The 23921-nt window shown below is 37.8% G+C and overlaps 1 protein-coding gene across 1 annotated transcript in view; it reads left to right on the top strand.

The window, feature by feature from the left end:
• Positions 1-23921, top strand: part of PREX2 (phosphatidylinositol-3,4,5-trisphosphate dependent Rac exchange factor 2) — a 276900-nt gene that overhangs the window by 241331 nt on the left and 11648 nt on the right. The window contains exon 38 of the mRNA XM_069465531.1: positions 22056-22158. Within this exon, the coding sequence (XP_069321632.1) occupies positions 22056-22158 (103 nt within the window). The remainder of the gene's footprint in view (positions 1-22055; positions 22159-23921) is intronic.

The following is a 23921-nucleotide window of genomic DNA, read 5'->3' as shown; positions in this document are numbered from 1 at the left end:
TGAGTGGGAATCCCCACGTCAAGCGCCTCTTCATAATCACATGCTCCTCTTCTGTCGCCTCTCCATTGTCACGAGTAAGTGAAACCATGTGGGTGGGAATAACAGGGCATGATTTTAGTTCTCATTTTAACCTGTCTTCTGACACCAGGCATAGTCCCTTCTTAGTACTAGCCCAGTTCGATTTTGAGGATAGTGTTTACTTTATTGAAATTTACTTGGTGCTTAATCCATGCGAAGAATTGCAGTTGATGCTGCTGGCTGTGTAATATCATAAAATGTTCATGTTGGAGACATGCAGCATAAAGAGAACAGAACAAAACAAATGAATAAAAACAATAAGATAACATAATGATAAAAATTAATGCACACAAAAAACCTAAAGTGCAAGAAAATGTAAATGACCTAGGAAAGTTACAGCTACAGAATAAGATTCAGAGGGCCAAACAGATCTTTGAGATGGTTAGATCTGGAAACTTTCCATGGGGAAGGTGATGTTTGAATTGGGTTTTGATGGATCAGGTGATAGAGGTAGAAAGGGAAGAAAGGCCATTCAAGGCAGCAGCCTCTCTCCTCTGTGAAATTCCATTTCAACTTGATGTGGCCAAGTTCTAGTTTTCAAGCCCTACACAGCATGATCTTACTTACGAAACATGGCAAGACTGTTCCTCTGAAGGGACCATTCAATTTTTGTGGTTGATAAAATCTGCAGAATTTCCCCCTTTAATTGCTGTATACCTTGTACTCTGTTGTAAGCTTATTAAGAGCTTAATTGAAAATATCATCGGCAACTGAATGAATCAAATATTTCAGTATTTTTCTGTTTGCTATCAGAGAAGTGATGTCTCCCTTCTGATAAACTCAACTTCATTCAGCCCATTCCCATTCATTTATTCATGGATTATTCATTCATTCAATAAGTCTGCATTTCAGCACCAATTATGTGCCAGCAGGGTTCTAGTTGCTGGGGGCGCAACATTCAAAATATAAAGTACCTTCTTTCATATAGTGTGTATTGCATGAGGGGAATTGGATGATAAAGTAAATAAATATGTAATGTGGCAGGTAGAATAAGTACAAAAAAGAACAGAAGTCAGAGGAGTAAGAGATGACAGGATAGGAGAAAGTGTTCCACTTTCCGATGGGGGGATTTCATTAGAGACCTGTAGGAAATGAAGAAGGGAGTGTGTCACGCAGATATCTCAGAGCAAGAGCATTCAGACCTTGGGGCCAGCAGCACAATGTCTTCAGGTGGGAGCATGCCTAATGTGTTCAAGGAACAGCAGGGAGTCCCCTGGGGCCTCAACACGGTGCCATTGCCTTGATTATTTGTGCTTTTACTTTACCCTGGGACAAAATAGTTATCAGAAGACTGGATGCACTAGGTCAACCAGGGGGACACTTCAGACCTTGAAACTATAAGCGTATACTCAAGTCCACATTAATCTGCTGAAAGTTAGTGCAGTTAAATCTACCGTTTAGTCCTAGAGACCGTGACTAAGCTGTCCAAATTATTTTCTCAGATGTTCCATGAGCAATTTTAGAATTTTACTAGTGTTGTATAAGAGAAACAGATTGATGTCCTGCGACTATTTTATAATTCCCATATTCATTGATTGGTGTGTTAGAATCACAAGGACCATGGAAATTTCAAAATACATTGGCTTTTTCCATGTCTGTAATTCAAAATAAATATAGCTTTAGCTGATTCCCTTCAGGAGACATTTACCAAGGTGTAGGCATTTACCAATGTCCCATGAGAGGGGCTGAATTTAAGGTTAAAACTATGAAAATTTTACAGTTCTGTTTTTCTATTATGCAGACTAAAATGGGGAATTTAACATGATCTTTAATTTTTCGGTGAATGCTATGCTTAGATTTTTCATGATGATAAAATGTGTGCTAATTTATATTGGAATCCAAAATCCCACAGAAGGCTGTTCCTAAAATAATCCTTTAGTAATTCTAATTCAGACAGCTCGAGAGGAGCCCGAGCAGATCCACACCTGCGTGAAACATTAAACACAGAGGTTTACCCTCAGGTTCTGACAGAGGGAAGAAATTCACAGTGTGAATGAGAATAAATATTATACAAGCTATTTTTATCATTTACTTTTAAAATCAAGATGAAAAATAGTCAACAATAAGGTATCCACATTACATAGTCAATTTCCTGCCTTTTCTGATGTTGATGGGCAAGAAGGGGATCTAAGATATTTTTTAAAACTATTGAATTATATTGCACATATTTGATATTAAAGGAAAGAATGTGTTTTTTTGGAATGAAAAGGCAGATTTAATTAACATTAATGTCTAGGTGTTTTAATGCCAACCTGAATCAGACGGCAGAGCTATTTACGACAGTGAATACAAGACTGGTAGGAATAGAATTCAGGATGAATTATTAAAATCTTCTCATAGCATTTAGCCTGGTTATGTTTTGATTCTCTTTCCTAGGGTAATCTTCTGTGTGAATTATAAGTCCACTGATGAACTTTCTGTCCGTACTCTCTTAAACCATTCACTTATGTTTAATGTCTTCCTTGCTGTTGAATAGTGGAAGAGGAATATAATGGTCTCTTTTTAAGATCAGGATTTTGCCTTTTAATTAATATAACCATGATTAAAAGGTAGTTTAATAAATAGAAAAATTTTCTATCCTGACATACCTTCTCTCATTTTCATTTTATATCATCTCTTGTAACTTCCATCAGACAATACACAGTTGAACATAGCTTTATTGGTATATATAGTATCTTAATTCATTTGTGCTACTGCAAGAAAATACCTGAGACTAGATAATCTATAAAGAACAGAAATTTATTTCCTCCCAGTCCTGGAGGCTGGGAAGTTCAAACTCATGGCGCCAGCAGATTTGGTGTCTGGCCAGGGTCCTGGTCTCTACTTCCAAGGCGGCACCTTGAACACTGTGTCTTCACATGGCAGAAGAGAAAAAGGGAGAGAGGCAGCTCCCTTGAATCTCTTTTATACAGGTGATAATCCATTCATGAGGGCTCCAGCCTCATGACTTTTTCACCTCCTAAAGGCCCTATCTCTTAATACTATCACGTTGGCAATTAAGTTTCAACGTATGAATTTTGAAGGACACATTCAGACAGTAGCATATAGTTTAATAATCTGCCTTATGCTCATAGCAAATTTTTTCAAAATGTGCACAGAGACATTCTCATTATTATTATTATTTTTTGCTACGTAATATTTCATCTGGTTGGTAGGCTATAATTTACTGAACTATTAACTAAGTGATTTCTCTTTTTTCTCCATTGTACATAATACCTGCAGAGGGCATCTTTCTATATATTGCTGTTGAAATTTCAGTCTTATTTTCCATTAGCCTAAAAGAAAACAAACCAAACAAAAATATCATTCAGGTTGAATTACTGTATCAAAGAGTTTAAACCTTTGATATATTATTGTTTAGGTTCTCAAAAGGATTGTCCTCATGTACAGTACAACCGTAGGGTGGATAGCTGTGTGCCACTTTCACCTTTACCTTGTCTGCAGAGCATATTCGAGTCCATTTATATATTGGGCATCTTTGCTAGATGTACAGTTATATTTCAGTTGTGTGTCAATTTATATACTTCTTTGACGAAAAATAAAAGTATTTGATATCTTTTGAATTTCCTTTCCTACAGAGTCATGCTATTTATATTGTACATATACCTGCTTTATAGGCAAAGTTATTTTTTACCAAATTGAACCTTTTTAAGGTATTGAATCAGCACTGTGGCTTTTCAAGTTCTGTTTTGTACCCATGCCAGTTATTTGTTGCAGACAATCAAAAAGCTTGCTACAGGGATTTCTAAATTTCCCTTTCATTTCTCACTGCAGCATCCTTCCATTCAATACCGTGTTTTAATTTGTTTTGGTACTTTATTCCTACCCCGCTTAATAGCCAACTGTTTTTCTTTAACCAATATAAATCAGTATACTGCAAATGTTATAAAACACAAAGCATGAATTTTTTTTTTTTTTGGAAGACAGAGTCTCACTCTGTCACCCCAGGTAGAGTGCAGTTGCATCATGGTAGTTCACTGCAACCCCCCAGGCTCAAGCGATCCTCCCACCTCAGTCTCCCAGAGTGCTAGGATTATAGGCGTTGAGCCACCACACCCAGCCTAAAGCATGAATTTTACTGAGTCCCAAAGCAAAGATGACATTTCCTTCCCATCACATTAGTTTCTGCCTCCTTAGGCAGTGGGAACAAGTGGGTAGAAATTTTCAGAAGGTACCTGAAAGGGTAAAGGGTATGTCAAAGAAATTTCTGGTGAGGGCAGGAAATCTGGAATCACACAGGGGTCTAAGGACTTATTCCAGAGAGTCCCTGTGGCCTAACAAAGAATGAGGACGAGCAGTTTGAGGAAAAAGAAAGAGAAGTTTATTAATTTGCTGGCAAATGAGGAGGATGGCAGATTCCCATCTTAAAGGACCATCATCCTCCCCGTTTAGCAGAAATACAGAGCTTTTAAAAGGGGCTTTTCAGCTTATGGCTACTGCTATTCAACTGTAGTATCTCCTGGGAAGATGATCTCCTGATCTCTGTTCTGTAGAGCCATCTCCTGAAGATACTAGAAACAAAGGACATTCCTCTGCCGTCTGATTACTGGCCGCAGGCAGGCATGCAGGTTTTAATTCCCAAAAGATTGGGGGGGATTTTAAAGAGACAGCTCGTAAAGTATTTCGCTCTTTTTCAGGCCTTTACCTCTATTGCATCTTCACTCTGTATTTTTTAATAATGGGTTGTTGGTGGTGTCAGCATCCTGGTATGGCAGTGTGGGAAGGTGTGTGGTTTGAGTGCAGGCCCCAGGCTCTGACTAGCATGTGATGTCTTTGAACCGAAACACTGGATATCTGTACGTGTGAATTACCTTTTATTTTCGTGCTTTGTTGTGTGATTGAATCTTTTCTGGGAAACGAGGTCCTGGATTTTTAACTAAATACCTCATGTTTCACCAGCCATTGAGATTTGTTAACGGCACCCACCAATCAGGAGGACCTCAGTGCATCAGGGGGTCACTAACACTCAACTCCAGTTGGCATCATATCTATCCTGTGTGTTGCTGACCCTTACTCATGTGTGAGAGGGAAACAGTCTGTGTCAAGGGCTGTCATTATCATTAAAACATGTGATAATGGTGAACATCAAGCTAGCCACTGTCTGTGTAATCCACTGTTAGGCCACTTTAATACATTGTAGAAATTAGCTTTAACATATTTTAAGTTTTATGTAATATATATATATATCTTTTTAGTTTCTAAAACTTTTTCATATACGTAGCCTTTTAGATCCTAAAACTTTATATATATTATATATAAACTATTCATACATATATATATACATATATATATAGTTACTAAATTAAAAGGAGTTTTTTCCAAAATGCAGTTATTGATTGGCTATTTGGAAATTGAGTTATATTTTCACATTTAACAATATTGCAAAGGTGGTTGAATTTCCAGGTCATCCCGCCTCCCCATCCCCCTCCCAACAGCAGCTGCTGTGACCCATCATATAACCACAGTGCAGAACCCAAAGTATGATGATAAGCCATTGCTAAAGAAGTGAAATTTATGAATTTAAGTATAAAAACAACTAAAAAGAAAATTGTATTACCAATCTGATTAGTGGAACATTTTTATTTCAAATAATGATGAACAGCGTAATGACTCTCAGTTCATATAAGCAATTAAAAAATCTTATTCAGGTAACTATCAATTAACAATTTTAAAAAACCACTTTTGTTTGAACTTTTAAAGGACTCCTTCTTAGTCATATTTTATTCTGTCATTACCATGACATCAAAGGACAAATTGACAAATAGGCCCAGATTAGGTAATGCAGGATCTCATAAAAGTAGAACACTCAAGGTAACCTGACTTAGGTAATCAAAGAGTCCCCATGGGGCGGATGATGAAGCTGCATCTTTTCTCTACTGTGCAATGGAGACATATTAAGTAAAAGGAATAGGTTTGCTCTGGGGATTTCTATATATAGGTTAGATTCTATGTATGGGACAGAAAAAAATAAAATGCTTCAATAAGCAATCCAGGGTTTCAAATGTATCCATTTATTTTTTTATGCAAAAAAGTTTTGAGAGACACGTTAAGATTAGAAGATATGTTTGATTTTTAAATCATCAGGAAAATGGCTAAATAAAACAAAAGAAAGATTTCCACTAGCTCATGATCCAAGGAGATTGTACATTCCCAATAAGGAGAAGTTCTAAAATTATGCTTTAATCTTTGGAAGGGAAAAAATAACATACAGCAATAATGGGGCTCTGAGAGAAAGACTAAATATATCCTATGCATGATGGATTGGTAACACTGCCTTTTCATAATTGTAAATCTGAAGTATTCATATATTCCCCTTCATTAGAAGTACATTCAGAATTTTATATTTTACTAAATTGTAAAATAGGCAAATAGACATTAAAATTTATTCTAATTTAGAAAACCAGACAGATAATATAAATATATTGTTATAGTAAAATCATAGGAAGAAATTAAATATTTCAAATATGATAGAAGTTTCATTCTTTTACCTTTCTCCATTATCTTCTTCATTAAAATAGGAAAAGTAGGTAATACGATATATGACTATATAATTAAACATATGACTATATAATTATTAGTTATAGTTCCTCTTTATTTTCCAAACCCAATTGTACTATTTAAGCATATTAGTAAAATTTAAGAATTTATGTTACTAAATTTTACTAGTGTTTAGCTATTTAACAGTGATAAATATAGAACCTATTTTAAGAACTATTAAACAGGGCATGGTTCTTCGATATTTATTTTAAATAAACTGAAACTAAATTGTCTTTCTTAAATCTTCAAAGTTCTGTTGAAAATAAAATTCCAGTCAACCTGGGATATATTCCTGAGGGCTTCAAGTTTAGGGGTTTTATCACTACTCTATTAATTGATGTAAACCAAATTTTCCATCTTCCAAATGAAGGGAAGAAATATGGGTATCTCACCAATATAAATGTTTCTCTTTTTCTGCACGTTAAGAATTGCCAGTTTTTGTATGTGAACCTGGAGCAGGAGAGCAGGAAGTATGGAGGAAGTTGAAGGAGGGAGGCAGCAATTTCTGCCTTTGTGATATTAATCTTGAATTGGCAACAAGTCACCCAACATACTCAGAAGGGATACAGAGGAGTGAGATTTTAACCCCCAGGAAGGGAGTAAGGTAACACCTATTATAGCTTTTAAAGCATTAATAGCATTCACCAGGCCATGGGAATGGAGAAGGATGGCTCAGTGCAAAGGAACAGCATGAGAAGACAGAAGGAAGGCGTGAAGTAGCTGCGCAGCTGGAGGTCACAGGAGGTGGGGTTCTGTGTGAGTGAAGCAGCACTAAGAGATGAGGCTAGTGATCTGAGCCTAGCGACATTGAACAGGGGTTGGGGAATGGAAGACCCTGCCCAATGGGTGAAGGATTTGGGAGTCTCTCCTGGAGGCCATAGGAAGCCAATGAAGGGTTTTCAGCAAAAGAATAACATGATTAGATTTTTAAAAGATATTTTAAAAATAAAGATAACTACAATGATCTATAATTGGATGAGGATGGAGGCAGGGAAACAGCAGGATTTTACAATAGTACAAGAGATGATGAGACCTCAAAGTAAGGTACTGGCACCAAGGTGAGAAGGGAAAGGGTAGATGTGAAAGGTATTAAACAGTGGTCAACAGATATATATATAGGATATATATATAGAGAGAGAGAAAGAGATAAAAAGGGATTTATTAGGGGAATTGCCTCACTCGATTGTGGAGGCTGAGAAAGTCCACAGGAGACCAGCTGGAGAACTGGGTAAGCGGGTAGCTTGGCTCAGTACAAGTCAGAAGGCCTGAGAACCAAGGACGCCAATGGTATGAAACTCCCATTAAGGGGGGAAAGGGAAATCTTCCCCTCCCTCTGCCCTCGGAAGGTTCACTGGAAAATCAACTCACAATAAAGTAGATTAATAAGAGAAAAGCCGTGCAAATTTTATCGTTTCCATGCCCACAGGGAGAATCACAGAGTGATTGCCCAATAGCCCAATGAAACTGAAATACTTGTATATCTTCATTTCAAAGGGGAGATGGGGAATATGGGAAATTCTGTTGTGATAAAAGATTACTAGAGAGACTGACTAGATACTTGAGAGAATGAACAGATGAGAAAAAACAGATTGACTTGTAAATTGTCTTTGGAAATTAAAGTAACTTGAAAGATGGCATTATTTTGAAAATGGGTTGGGCCTGTTCTAGTTGCATTCTTGTTCATTCCTGCGATAGATAATAAGATAACAGGGAGGGGCAAGAAAGACGATTGTTCTCAATGTGTCCCTGTGGTCTTTATGGAGATAGAGGGAAAACCCCTTCCAATGCCTGTTGATCTCTTAGAACCTTTAATTCAAAATATTATTTATATCAAGGAGTCATATTTTGGGGTAAAATTTCCTGCCTTCCTTCAAGGCCCAAAGGCCTAAGAACCTGGAGGTTCACTGGTATGAGTCTGGGAGTCCAAAGGCCAGAGAATCTGGATTTCTGACGACCAAGGGCAGGGGAAGAAGGCTGTCCTGGCTTGGGAAGAGAGAGCGTGAAATTCACCGTTCCTCCAACTTTTTGTTCCATCCAGACCCCCAGCCTACTGGATGGTGCCCACCCACATTGAGGGCAGATCTTCCCCACTCAGTCCACCAACTCTAATCTCCTTTGGAAACACTCTCACGGACGGACACAGCCAGGGCAGCCCAATCATCCTAATCGGATGCCAGACCACTTGGGTCTCCCTTTCAGCAGGACAGGCTCAGTACTTACTGAAGTATTGAGAATAATTAATGCTTTGCCAGCTATGTGGGTATCTCTTAATCCCAGTCGAGTTGACACCCCCAATCAACGATCACAGTGGGGTATTGATGATTCTGGCTGACCAAGCACAGCAAGGTGCCAGGGTGAGGGCTGCCCAGGAAGACAATCTGCATTTTTCTTTGAGGGGCTTGTGGGAAAGGGTGTTGAATTAACCTGTTACATGTTGAATTTTAGATGTCCTTTGATGGATTCATTCAGTCAGGAATGAAAGATCAGGGCTATGGAAAAACAGATATGGGGGTGATTAGTACAGAGAGAAAGGCGAGCATGAGAGAGAAGGTGTTTTGGAGAGGTGTTAGAGCTGGGATTAAAACATGAAGTGAATTTTCAGGGAATATCCTTTGGGTGTGAGGAGCAGGGAAGAGATATTCCAGGAGACGGCATGGAAGGGCCGAAAAAGAATAATCAGCTGCCAACTGGAGGAGGTGAGAAAAGAAGGAGGATCTCCAGGGAGCACATCCAGAGTATTAGTATCCCCCGGCGCTCCACGTCCTCATCCTCTGTGCTCCCTAATAAGGAGGAGGCGCAGCATAAAACACAGAGGATCAACTTGAAAGGTCTGAAAGCGCACAAAGGTCTGTCCTGCATCTGGGATAAACAGGTCAAAGAAGAAACAATTACAGTACGATGTCAAAGAACTAGAGTCAGGGGTGACAGGGGAAAGCCACGTACTAGACGCCTCCCTAAGATTTATGTTATTGGGAAACCCATGAGGAGCAAGGACAGAAGTCAGATGGCAAATGAGAAAAGCCAGAGAGAGGTAGCGTTAAGGAACTTCACTGTTGAGGGACTTCCCAGGTAGCTGGGAGAGGTACCCAACCTATTCAGTGAAATCCCAAAAACCAAAATAGAAATGAAATAAAATGGTGAGAGAATCCAGGCTGAAGAATCTAAAATGTGGAGAAGCAGATGCAAACCTGCAGGCTGTGGTATTTAAGGTCCTGACTTACACACGGCTGTTTCATATTCATGCACATTCTCAGCATCACAAATACCCCCTTGAGTACCTACGTGCTCAATGACCCAGCCCCAAAAGGTCCGTGATCGCTCTGCGCGAACCTCCACGATGAAACTGTGTCAAAGACAAACACACCTCCGTGTGCTTGGCTAGAAAGTAATGAGGGATGTGGAATGTTTTCGCCTGGCGGTTGATTTTTAAGCCTAGGTTTAAAGATAAATGCTGAGAGTTTTCAGAGAATGTATTGAGAGTGGTAATAGAAAGTCCCATTATCTTTAATGAGAATTTCATGGCTAATTCCCTGCGCAGTGCTGAAAATGTGCCCCTTCAACTCGATTGCTTTTTTGCCTTAAGATAGATGGAGTGAGGGGAATATTCAATTTAGCTCTGCTGCCGCCGCCAGGATCGGATCTCGCCCCAGCTGTTGCCCATCTCTTCTGCAGTCTGTTGGGTGGTTTTCCACAGGGCTCCTCTCTGCCTGCCTTCCTTTCCCTTTTTTCACATACTGATAACCCCTTGTCTTTCGGCTCTCAGACCGTGAAACAAGAACTCGGCGTGGTCACGGGCAGATTTCCTCAGGACTGTCTTACAGTAATCAAATAACTGATGTTGAAAGCATCAATAAATATCCAGAGGTTATTTCTCTAAATTATGCTGAGAACTTGCCTACGTGATTACTGGCTTTGAGGCTGCAGCTATTGTTATGCTGCCATTCCAATTTTCCTAAAGGGAGAGTGTCAATAGTTAATAATTTATTTTATATATATGTGTGTCAGAGAAAGAGTGTGTGTGTGTAGGATAAGAGAATTCATTGTTGAAACTAGTCTGTTTGCTCTTTTTTTTTTCCACATAAAAGCATTTATGTGTTTTGTTAAAAAGAAGCACTTCTCTGTTACAGGGGAACAAGAACATAAATGTTGGGTTTTTCAAACCCCTGCTGACTTGTGGCAGTTTTCTCAAGCTTTTCACTTGTCACCAAAGCATTGCCAAGGGTGAATAAAGTGAGAAAGATCAATAGGTCAGCAGTGGCCTTTCCGGGGTAATTTCATGCAGACTCTGCCTGCATAGAACCAAGCAGCCATGCGGGGATTGATCAGTATTTAACACACTGCATTAGCCCTCAGGTGTGCAATTCTTCCTCCATGTAAGGTAATGAAAGGGAGCAGGGAAAATATAACTGTGCAACGTTAATTAGTTTCTTCAATCAGGTGCTTCGTTCTAGGTGTCAATAGACTTCACAGTGGTGCCCTGTGCTTAGTAGTTAAAAGTAATTAGAAGGCAGAATAAATGTGATCATTACAGGAATGAACACACTTAACACAGAACAGTGCATTTTATGTAGAAGAATGCAAATCTGTAGTCAAGAAGGAACACATTCTCCCTTCAGTTTATTTTTACTACATGATCACTTTACAATCGATATACTTACTTAGAGTGCTTCAAATCCAGTTTCTTTTTAATCATGAATTCATTTTAGCATGGTATAGTCTATATTCATAGTGAAGTAATTTGGGCTGCCTGAGTTCTTCTTTACCAAAAAAAAAAAAAAAATGCATTCAAAATATAAATGCTGGGACCAAGATTGTGATTGTTGAATTATGGATACCGGGAGCTAGAATTCTCTAAATGTATTAACCTATGTGATTCGAATTTGGTATCACGGAAAGAGCCCTGGATTTTGAATCAGAAAACAGATTTTTGAATTCTGTTACTTAACATGTTGTGCTACAGAACAAGTGATTAGATCACCTGGTCTCTCAGACTTATCAGTGAAATGGGAATAATAATTTCTTTCTCATGAAGATGGCGAGAGAATTGAATGAGCACTGTATGTGAAAGTGTCCAGGACAGGACCTAGCATTATTGAACACCCAGATTGTTCAGTCTAAATCTGTGTTTCTGATAGTGGATCCATCTTCTCATTGCAGTTAGAAATATGAAACACATCTGTTTAAAATGACTAGATCGTAACTACTAAAATAGGGTAAACCTTGTAAGCTACCGTTAGAAATCATAGTAACGGGTCACTTTCATAGAATGAAAGGGAGGACTATGACAAATACAAGAGTTAACTCTTCTGATCTGCAAGAAATACAGTACACAGAACGTCGGGCCCTATTAGAGCTTATTTTTAGAATCCTCCTTTGATAATGTGTAGAAAATCATTCAGGAGCAGAACAGCTACCCTTGAATCCAAGGATAGAAAGTTAGTTTTCTTTCCTAGTGTCAAAAACCAAGAGTGTATGTTAGAATAAAGACAAGTATTTAGGATTTAAAATGAATCAGATGCCAGCATTTGTTTATTCATTCATTTGTTGAAGGGAAAAAAAACAAAACTATGAAGCACTGCTATGTGCCAAGCACTGTGCTACCCCAACTAGGGACATACCAGGGTCCCTGCCCTCATTGCACTTAGAGTGAGATGTCTTGACAAGGGAGCCCCCTTGGGAAACCAGACAGCCATGCTACGTAGCACTAGTTCTCTTTAATAATGAAAATAGGAGAAAGATAGTCAAAGGTTTGGGTTTGCAAGCAAAGGGACTCAAAGAAGTGGATGCATATTTTTCAAACTATGTATGATAGGAAGAATAAATCGCTTGTCATTTTGACAATTCTATTAGGGTTTCAAAACTCTTCTTCTGATTGGAAGAATGCTAATATTCTGGAAAATATTAGTAAATAATAAGTAGACGATTTTGATGCTACAATAATTAATAATTAATACAATTAATGTAAGAGGAATTAATCAATATATTATAATATATATTTTCTAAGTATTACCAGGATCCGTACAGAGTTGTTAACCAGCACACATGGTAGGAGCAATGGTTAAATCCAGAGAAAGGGAAATACAAGGCATTGGTTAGGAAAGAAGAATCATATCCTGTTTATAAGCCATAAGGGGACCTGTGATTGCCCTTTGCTAATATTTATTGTCCTCACAATGCATTTATCACTTCACTAAATATATTTAATGAGTGAACACTTCTTGAGCAAATAGGTGGAAAATGCAGGATATAAAGAAATAAATTGTGTCTTTCAGGAGTATACATATATTACCATTGGTAGATATTAGGAATGTATGTAATTTTTTTGATAAGTATGTATTGAATGCTTATTGGGTCCTGGGAGGTATGCCTGGGTCTAGAAAGGCTATCATTGATAGAGACACCAGTCCAGCCTATTGGTGATGGTGATGCTAGTAATATTAATAAAAATTGCTAACATTTGTTGAGAATATACTACATGCTATGGGCTGTACTAAGTATTAGACATGAATTATTTCATGTAATCCTGAAAACAATCTGGGTTGTATACTGTTATTAAACTCCATTTACAGAGGAGGAAACAGTTTAAGAAACTTACGTAACTTGCCCAAAGTCACATAGTTATTAGAAAAGCCAGGTTCCAATTTAGGAAGTTACATCCAGTGCCCATGTGCTTAATCGCTACAGCGTCCAGGTAAGTATAGTATGGTAGGATAGGAAGTATGGCGTGTGACATAAACCAGGGTGCATGAGATCATATAAACAGGGGAGCAGCGCATGAGAACGATGACGGTTGGTGATTGCAGAAAACTGTAAACTTCTACTGAAGCATGGAGTGCAAGTGAGGAAAACCAGGCTCCATATTGTGAAGACCTTGTATTTCCTGTTAAGAAATGGGAAGCCATTCAAATGTTTGCATTTTCATCTGCATTTTACAAGATCACCTTCACTATGGAGGAAGACCGATGGGAAGAGGCAACAGAGTGAGGTTGCACCACTCTAGGCAAGAGATGATATTATAGCAGTGCAGCTAAAGAGGAGAGATTTTGAGAGATAGTATGAAACATGAATTAATAAGCATGAAATGTATGTCAGTAGATACATTAACACACTGAACTGCACATATACATTAATCTCTTGTAATGGATGAGTTTAATTTGATAACTTGGAGGTTTACAAAATGTCTTCACTCTGGAGGTGAAATACAGTGAGGAATCAAGTTCCAGATTATTGCACCCGCTTTCTTCTCTTGGGGTTGAAATAGTCATTCCTCTCCAACACCTGAATGCTGCCCAGGTAACTTCAGCTTAGTAAAGTATCACAGAGAGCCACAGCTGATTAGATTCCTAATAACTTGTTTGCAATAGTCACTTGAACAAAGATAATGACCTGCCTTTTAATTAAAGGAGGGGGAAAAAAAGACTCTCATTGAATGGGGGAAATGATTTCATGTTCTAAGCTTTAAATCTGTAGGATTCTAGATATAAATCTATGGCTTTATAAAGACACATTCATGTGAAGAATATTATCAGAATAAGAGGTTTCTCAGGTTGCCCTTACACATAGACTCTGAGGGATGCCTTTGCCCTAAAGGAATTTTCTCTTTCTTGTTTTCATGACTAGAGGCAGCATCCCAGTGGTAAAGGATGCAATGCGCATGGAAGCCCAGAACTAAAAACAATATCAGACAGTGATTATTGGTTAGATTTCTACATTGGGGCAAAACTCCCTAATTTCAAAATTGTTGACAAATATTTATTTCCCTTTATATTTATGTAGCACAGAATCAAATTAGCCTCCATATTAATGCAAGTGAATCAAAATGAATTTCAGTGATTAGCCGATTTATGTAGATTGTTAAGGGGTTGTGTCTAGTGCTACCATCTGCACAGTTGGTCACAGTGTTGTTTGGCTGCTGATCTCTTGGACCCAGAAAACCCTACTACACATGCCTTCAGTGTTGACCAAATATCATAATTTTCTAACAGGAAATCATTCTTCTTACTATAGACCTACACTAGCACAAAAAAAAAAGATCCTATTTATCCCAATGATTCAATTATATTATTAATATACAAACTAGTTAAAAATCAATGCTCTAGTAACTTTCAAAGTCTAAACACGTATCCCAAAATTAAGTTATTGCAGTGGATTTTGGGGGGATAGTTTTTAGTTGTTACTATGTTACATTATTTGCAAAAAAATTTTTAAAATGTTAGCTGGGCATGGAGGTGCATGCCTATATTCCTAGCTATTCTGGAAGCTGAGGCAGGAGGATAGCTTGAGCCCAGGAGTTAGAGGCCGCAGTGAGCTATGGTTATGCCACTGCACTTCAGCCTGGGTGACAGAGTGAGACCCTGTCTCAAAAAATAAATAAACAAATAAAAATAAATAAAAATTAAAATGCAGGGAAATAAAAAGTATTCCTTATTGAAGGTTGCATTTTCTATTCTTAATTTCTTTTTCATTTTTTTTCACTTCAGCATCTACATAATGTCAATTTATGACAAATTGTTGTGGCTACAAATTCAGAGATCTTCATTACTGTTTTGTTATGTATTTTATTTAATGTGTCAGATTATAACTAGATTCTGAGTAATACTCCCCCACTAGTAATAAAAATATTTAGGATTGACCCCAAGAGTTAGCAATATAGTGATTAGCTACCAAGCAAAACATCAGAGCTCCTGACAGTGAGCATGCTGAGAGTTACTAAATAAATCCACAGCAGGAAAACAGAGCTCAGAGGCGGGCACGGTGACTCACACCTGCAGTCCTAGCACTCTGGGAGGCTGAGGCGGGAGGATCGTTTGAGGTCAGGAGTTCGAGACCCGTCTCTACTAAAAATAGAAGAAAAAAAAATTAGCCAGTCAACTAAAAATAGAAACAAACAAACAAAATTAGCTGGGCGTGGTGGCTCGCCTGTAGTCCCAGCTAATGGGGAGGCTAAGGCAAGAGGATTGCTTGAGCCCAGGAGTTTGAGGTTGCTGTGAGCTGGGCTGATGCCAGGGCACTCACTCTAGCCCAGGCAACAAAGAGAAAAAAAAAAAAAGAAAAAGAAAACAGAGCTCAGAATCATAATCCTCCCACTGTTCTGTTTCCTCATGTCAGTTTCCTTGTCAGTTACTGCATCACCCTTGTGGCCCAAAAGGGGTGTTGCATCTCCCCACATGTTCAATTTAATGCATTTCAACCCATGGGAGATTGGCTTCATTAAATGAAGCAGTAGATCTTTGTAGGTTTTAAAATGTAAAACTGATTTTAGAATAAAACCAATGTTTTTGTCTGTGATCATGGTAAGTGATCAAATATATAGAAGTTCCTTAGGTGTTGAGACTCCTTTATCTAATGTATTATAGAAATGTTATGAATCATCTAAAAGGAGAGGATTAACATGTTAAAAAAATCCACTTTAGGTAAGAATTGAAGTCTTTAAAAGTGAACTAAAAACAGTGTCATGGATATGAGTTAAAAATCGCTAAATTACAATATTGTGCATGTAAGCCAATTTAAGGAAACTAAGCTTTGTCTCTCCAATGAGACTTAGTTGAGGAGGGAACAGGAAGTTTGGATCTTGATCCTTTAGTACCCCTGGCATCTAGAAATAGGATTGGCAAAGAGAAGACCACGTCACATGCTTTGTCTGACCCTTCGCTTGGCAATTTGACCTATAATATAAAGTCAAGACCTAATGTCTGGGATCAGTTGGGACAAACACTAGAAATAAAAATCACAAAGAATTTTTTCAACAAGGGCCAGATGGTAGTCAAATGGGCTCTACTCTAATTGAACCCCAATTTATAAAAGAGATGTTGGTGGAAATTTGTCACTAGCTTCATATAATTATTGTAACCTTATAATTTCCCCCAAGGTTACTTTAATGAGCACCTCTTTAAAATAAAAAGGAGTATGAAGTATAAACTCTTTCAATAGTTAAAATACGGTGAGATTTGAGGAACTGGGATCTACAAAAGCTCATGTTCCCCAGATTTTCCCAAATAATGTGTTGCCCACAACGAGGAGCCTCCTCTGAACAGACTTAGGGTGTGAACTCGGTAACAGAGAGAGATGGAAATGGCATTACCACGGATGTGGCTGAGCAATCACACACATGGCTTCAGGTAGTTCTTGGAGCACTTTATGAGATCAGTACAGCTGCTTTTTTCATTTCACAGAGGAGGAGATAAAGGCTGAGAGAGTGGAAGTAGCTTGACCAGAGCCCCGTGAGACTGTCCTCAAACCAACCTTAGCACCTTAGCTGCCATTCTACATTCAGAACGAGGTTTCAAGATATTTTAAAAATAGTGAAAGAGAAGAAATGGACTCATGTTCCAGATTTGGGGAGAGGTTTGTGCAATGGTACCAAGATGCTGACTAAAGCAGAAAGTTCTGGCTTGGGTGGGGTAAGAAAGGCACTGGGAGATGAGGTGGGAAATGGGAGAGTAGTTGATTGAAAACCTGAAACATCAGGATAAAGAGTTTGCTTTTGCAAATGTTGCCATTGGAAAGCCACTGAAGATGCTTTGACTACAGTAATGATAAGCTGTTAGGATTGGGTACTTAGTAAAATACTTTGATAATTTGCTTAACAAATCGTTCTTTGATGTCATGTAATGTAAATATTGAAATTTTGTCATGTCAACCAAAAAAATAACTACGAAGCCCACTTACTCCTAAACTCTGACCGCCAAGGCTCTTCATGTTTGAGGCCCCGGTATGTTCATAACCTCATCTTCTTCTCCTCTGTGTGCACCAGCATATTGAGCTCCACACTTGTTTGTGAGCAGAATAAACAAGCATCAACCTCAGGGCCTTTGCACTTACTCTCCCTGAAATGGTCTTCCACGAAACAGCATCTCCCTCTGCCATTCCACCCTCTATGGTACTAATAGGTACCATTCCACTTTGTATTCTGCTGTAAAATTTATTTTTCTAGATAACTTATTCCCACCTGATATTACATATTTGCTTCTTTATTTTCTCTTTCCTCTCACTAAAATTTGGTCATCCAAGGAATTGGGACTTGGCTTTGTTCACTGTCTCGTCCCCAACACACTGGAGTGATGGAGATTTTGGAGTTAAGTGCCATCTTTAAGAAAAAGAATAGAAAATTACAAAACAAAATAGGAATTGAAGTTAATATGTATTCAGAATGTAAGAAAAAATAAATTGCAAAACTTAAAATGCTTGTAAATACCACATACATCGTATGAAAATCTGGAAAAATAATATTTTATTAATTTATTGTCTCACCCACTTCTATACTTTTTTCCCCCTACAAGTTTTGGTAATAGCCCTTGATTGCCTTTTCAAATTGTAACAATTTTGTAATAATATTTTCTATAGGGAGTATAGAAAAATTATCGTCTTTTCTCTAGCACGGTTGATCAAATTTAAGTTATTGAGAGCTTAGAAAAGCCTTTTAACATCAAAATGTGTTATTGCTAATGTCTTTTAAGTTTTAAATTATTATCAAATACCAAAAAACGTCTGTAAGTTTCTTTAGCATATGAACCATAATGTTTGGAAGAATATTCCACAGAGTAGCTTCCGGCTCTATGCCTGTCCAACCTTGTTTCTCCTCCACCACACATGCACTTTCAGTCCTGGCTTCTCAGGATATGGGCATATTATATCCTGATGCCTGGCCCTGCACCTCCTTTTCAACCTTGGGCAGTAGGAATACTCTGGAAGCCATCTAGAGGAGGACATTACGGTAACCTAACTGTGGAACTGTGGAAGTAACTGTGAACCCTATAAATAGGTCCCAGGAAACCCCGCCTGAATGCATCCCTAATTCAACTTTCTTTAGCTCAGTTTCAGAAATAGCCACAGCCATTTGAACACTACCCAACATGACAGAAGGAAGCTTGGATGTAAAGAAGACAGAAGCCATAACCATTTGCAGTTCAGAGTTTTTGTTTTTGCAAATGTGTAAAAGCCCGTGACTGTGAGAACACACCAATAGGGCCACTCCCAGAATGTTGAAAGGGATCCATATATGTAAGGGGTCCCCGAAAACCAGTCTTTTTTTTAGCTTCAGTATAAATCCACTCCTGGCAGCAAGTTATGGTACTTGTAAAAGTAGACACTCAAAAAACATTTGGCAAGTGAATGAATGAATGAATGAATGGAGAAGTACTGTTTTGTGTTTCTTCCATTGCATTGCTAAATTGAAGTGTATTTCAAATTCAGTTGGACCCATTAACTATAGGCTACATTTATCATATTAAAATCATGCTAAATATCTGAGACATTTGGGATCTATTCTTGACATGAAATATGTCAGGAAGATTTATTAACAATGAGCACAGATTGAGTGACCTTTTCCTTTTTGTTTCTTTGGGGAAATTAACATTTTCTGTATAATTTTGCCACCCCATCAAGTGTGCTTTCTCCAAAGTATACCCTGAGCAGAGCCATTATGTGGAATGTCTTTCTACTAAAATTATGGAAACACTTTCTTCAGTGGATTTTTTTGCCTTTTCTTGAAGGACAAAGACTACACGGTGGCATTTATTTTATTATTTTTGTGGCTCCTAGCGAGAGAGTTGTGTGGATTTTTTTTTTAATGATTTTGCAGCTTGAAGGAGCTGAAAATGAAAGGCCTATATTTTCCAGATGGGGTAAAAATATAGATTTATTTAGATTTTAGTTTAACCGTCTAATGTGAAAACAGAGATCATGCTAGAAAGGAGACTGGGATGTCAGGCAAGAACCCTCATATTGAATGAGAGGTCCTGGCCTTTAATAGGTTCCTCTTATTCTCTTGCCCAGGGTTGGCTTATCAGTCTCTCTGGAAATGAGAAAGCACCTATAAAATCAAATGAACTCTTGTAAAACCTGACTGTGAGCATACATTTATGCACCATTGAAAAACCGAGTGCCACTTTCTAGACCTGGAGTCTTTCAGAGCATGCTAGCATCAAAACACTTCTCGCAAATGCTGGATTTTTCCACCTGACATTCAGATTCAGATAGTTGAGAGAAGATGAAAAGCTGTGAGGCAAATAATGGTATGTTGACAGAAAAGCTGTGGCCGCACTGCCAGCCCTTCTTTCCCATGCTGAATCTAGGATAATGGGATTCTGGGATGCTGTGAGCGGAAATACAAGGTCTCAGTTGGATTCATCAGCCATGAATGAAACACAGGCAATGGTTCCCACATTTACATGGTTGTCTCTTTTTAAATTTTTCACTTTCCAAAAATTCAAAGTAACCTTGGGACCTAATTGGAACATACACAATGGTTAATATGGAAAGACAAATACAGGTGCAGCCATCTGTTTTTTTCTGCCCCTGGTATGCTGGGGAAAGAATATAGGCATAGGCATTTGAAGGTAGAGTTTTCTGTTAGGTGGTGTGTGAATGGTTCCAAAGAGGTGACATTTTCAGGTACCCTTAAGATAGTGTGTTACTGGGCACATTAATTTCCTGATCACAGTAAAATCTCTGGCAGATAATTTGCTGTACTACTGTTTACTACAACTTGACGTAGGGAGAAAGAAATCAGTTTAAAATGATTAAGAAAATGACTAAAAATTATAGACTGCCTGTTCAAAAACACTTCACGGTGTGTAAGTGTTTGTTATAAGTAGAGTAAGCAAGATACAAGGAAGGACATGCTTTATCAGGAAAGCACAGACATATTTCAGCATGATTAGAAAAAGATAAAGATTTGTTTTCCTTAGCTTCATTTGGCTGGTGTAATGAGTATTATTGATTAAAATGTTAGGATCAATAAATATTTAAAATTGGAGTAGAGGAGACCTTAAGGAGGAGAAATAGGTTATGGTCTGTTGAATAAGCTGGCAATTAAATGCTTTATAGAAAATTGATTTTTTTTTTAAACATGAACTGTCAATTATACTGCTTGGCCTTCATTGGCATGGACTGTTTTGCAGCATGTGTATGCATGTCCGCGTAAAACAGTACACATTGTTATCAGACTCACGCACTCAGTATTTGTGAACATCATGTACATACAACTAGAAGCTAATTATAAAACTAGCCCATCTGAACATGTGTTAATGCTTTTATTAATAAAAGAATTCTCTGTAATGGTAATGAGGAAGCTGCTTTTCAAGTCATTTAACAGCCAATGGAATTTGGCATGTTTCTCTTTAGAATACAATTATGTATAGTGATACAGTTGCACTTTGATGGGTTTTTTCTAATATTACATCATTAATGTTTTGAATCCCTTTCTCCTCTTTTTCTTAATTCACAGTATCAAAACCTAGCAAATGTATTAGACTTCTGTGTGACAGCCTCATAACCAAGGGTAATGAGCTAGATGCTCCTCACAGAGAAGCAACTGCATTGCAGAACTTACTGTCATCTGTAGAGAGAAAGACTAGTTAGATCTAGAAATATACATGGGTAAAACACCAAACCACAGTGAGATAAATGCCAATGTGGAGAAAAGATTAATCAAAATATCAGTATGTTTAAAAAAAAACAACAAAATCCACTAATATAAATTTTAGGAAAAACATCTGAAATTAGTGAGCATGTTTATGAAATATATGCAAAAGTTATCCCTGAGAAAATAATTTAGAGACCAGCACCTTAAAAATTAACAAATAAACATAGGCTTTAAGGGCTGCTATAGAGATAAATGTGGAAAAACATAAAAGAAATACCTTAAAGAGAAGGAAAAGAATAATCGCCAAGGCTCAACAATCACTAAATTCTGTTAGAACACTTCTCAGGGATACCCTGGCACCCCATTCCTGTATAGCTAGTTACAAGTTCCTTTTGGAACTTTTACAAACAGTCTCTTAGACTGGGTCCCAGAAACACTCTTTTGGTTTTTTTTAGAGATAGGGTCTCACTCTGTTGTCCAGGCTGAGGTACAGTGGTGAGATCATAACTCACAGTAGCCTTGAACTCCTGACCTCAAGCCATTCTCCCACACTGGCCTCCCAAAGTGCTAGGATTACAAACTGGGATTACAGGCACTGTGCCCAACTAAGAAACACATTTTTTAAAATCAGTTTTGACCATAGTGAATAGTAATTTCAGTTTATTTTTCTAAGATATTTGTGCATCAATTAGTGTAAATCTATTAACTATCAATGTGTAGAAATGAATGATAAATATTATAGCCATTTCTTCTAAATTCCATGAAATATCAATAAAAAATAATGTTTAGTAATAAAATTTATTAAAATTTTTATTTAATCTTCTGTGGATAAGTGCTCTCATAAACGTATTTCATTATGGGTTTGCTTTAAATTTAAATACTTAATCCATGGCCCCAGTAATGTACCTGTATGATCTACATAAACAGGTGTTCTATGTAGAAAAATCAGTGGTTCATTATCCGTTCACTTTGATATTGGCTGATACTTTCTAATGTTGTAATTGGTAACCCAAACTGTCTCAAAGAGTGTATCAGGAATGAGTGGGGTCTGACCTGCCCCTGCCTTGGCCCACAGGTGCACCCTGAGTGTGACCCTGGAGCAAGCCATCATTCTGGCCAGAAGCCATGGACTGCCTCCCCGCTACATTATGCAGGCTACAGATGTGATGCGCAAGCAGGTAAGTCTCAGCCATATTTATGGGAGATGTTTTGTAGGACTTGGATTTGAAGGTTCCTTTATTCATGTACCAGGTATCTGACAGGTGCCTGGATGTGACAGGCACTTTACCAGGCTTAGAAGGTGAGTCGTGAATGAGAAACACTCCCAGGGAGAAAACAATGCAGGAACCTATGTAAGGGTTCTCCAAGAATCTTAGACAACCCTGGGAAAAGGGATGTCTAAGCAGTAGCTTAAAGGAGGAAAAATTGGCTGAGTACAATGGGATAGAAGCAGACCTGGGACTTATGTAAAGAACAAGGTAAGAGGACATACGGTATTTTCTGGAAATTACAGGTGATTTAGTAGGGCTGGGAGAGTAGATTGGGGGAGAGACATGGGCAAGGAAGAAGAGGAAAGAATTGGGTGCCCTGCTTGCTTCTGGTGATCTCCAAGGGACTTTCATGCCATGCTAAGTGTGCACATTATTCCAAGGACAAAACACTTAAGTTTTCGTTTAGAGGATGAACAGCAATCTTTGGACTATCTTTAGGCCATTGGAGTACTTATAAGTGAGAATATATTCATATTTTATAAATAGAATGAACAGTAACCCAAGGTTGTACAGTAGTATTTTAAGTGTGGTAGTTTAGTTTTCAATCCTTAAAATTCTATTTAAAAACAACAGGAAAAATGCACTAACATCTAATTTACTGATTAGGAAAATGTGCTTGCTATAGTAGAAAAGATATTTACTGTAGAAAGATAAGAGAAATAGAAAGACATCAATTCTATGTTATTCTACCACCTTTTCTTTGGGATACCACAAAAAAATTGATTTAATAAATCTCTCTACCTGGAGATTTGGTTTGAGTTGTCCAGTGATAGTGAGTGATTTAATTTTTAATATATGGTTTTGTAATTTTGACTGCTTTGTTTACTAAAGACTTAATGCCTAAGCCTCAGGCAAACATATAAATCCCTCTGGGCTTGCTCCCAAGATTATACTACAGAATGTCAATGAAGCCAATGAAAAGATCAACTGAAGAGGCCAACACCAAGTTGGCATCTGCAACGCAAAGATCAGGCACAGCAAGTGCACATACATTGGAGCTTCTGGTTAGAACCCAGGAGCTGAAGATTGAAAACCAAGATGGCAGAAGGTCCAAGAGGGATTTGCTAAGTAAAGGTTAGATCCACCAGAAGCATGTGACATACTGTGGTCCAGCCGGAGAAGGGCAAACACAGATGCGAATTGCCAGCAGGTTTAGGAGGCATTTTTTTGGGTGGATATACAAATTCTGCTTTAGAAAGTAGATCAAAGTAAACTTATGATTATCCACATCAGAGTTGGCATTTGAATTGCTAAGACACGCAGAAAGAGATTAACTGCCTTTCTGTTTTACCACGTTGCTGTTAGAGTAAGTTTGCAGGAAGACTTAGAAGAGCCATTTCTAAATTATAACTTATGGAAAGTAAAAGAGACTGGAATTAACCTTTTTTTATTTTTACAATATTCCACTAAAGGGGTAATTATGAGTTGGCTACATATTCATTCCTACTGTGTGGACTTAAATAATCATATCTAACACCTTTAAACTTCTTAAAACTGAAAATGGAGATAAGAGAAATAGAGATTAAAAAAGTAAAATTGATATTATATAGGCCTGAATGACTCATTTGGGGTAAAATTCTTTAAAATATCATATATTTATGTAGTATTAATATATGCTATATATTATGTAAAATGTAATGTAAAAAAAAAAAGACTTAAAAGTCATACCG

Source organism: Eulemur rufifrons, chromosome 3 (assembly GCF_041146395.1).
Source record: "Eulemur rufifrons isolate Redbay chromosome 3, OSU_ERuf_1, whole genome shotgun sequence".
NCBI classification, from domain to species: domain Eukaryota; kingdom Metazoa; phylum Chordata; class Mammalia; order Primates; family Lemuridae; genus Eulemur; species Eulemur rufifrons.
Note: the sequence above shows the minus strand (reverse complement) of the source record. Positions and strands in the feature narration are given on the sequence as shown.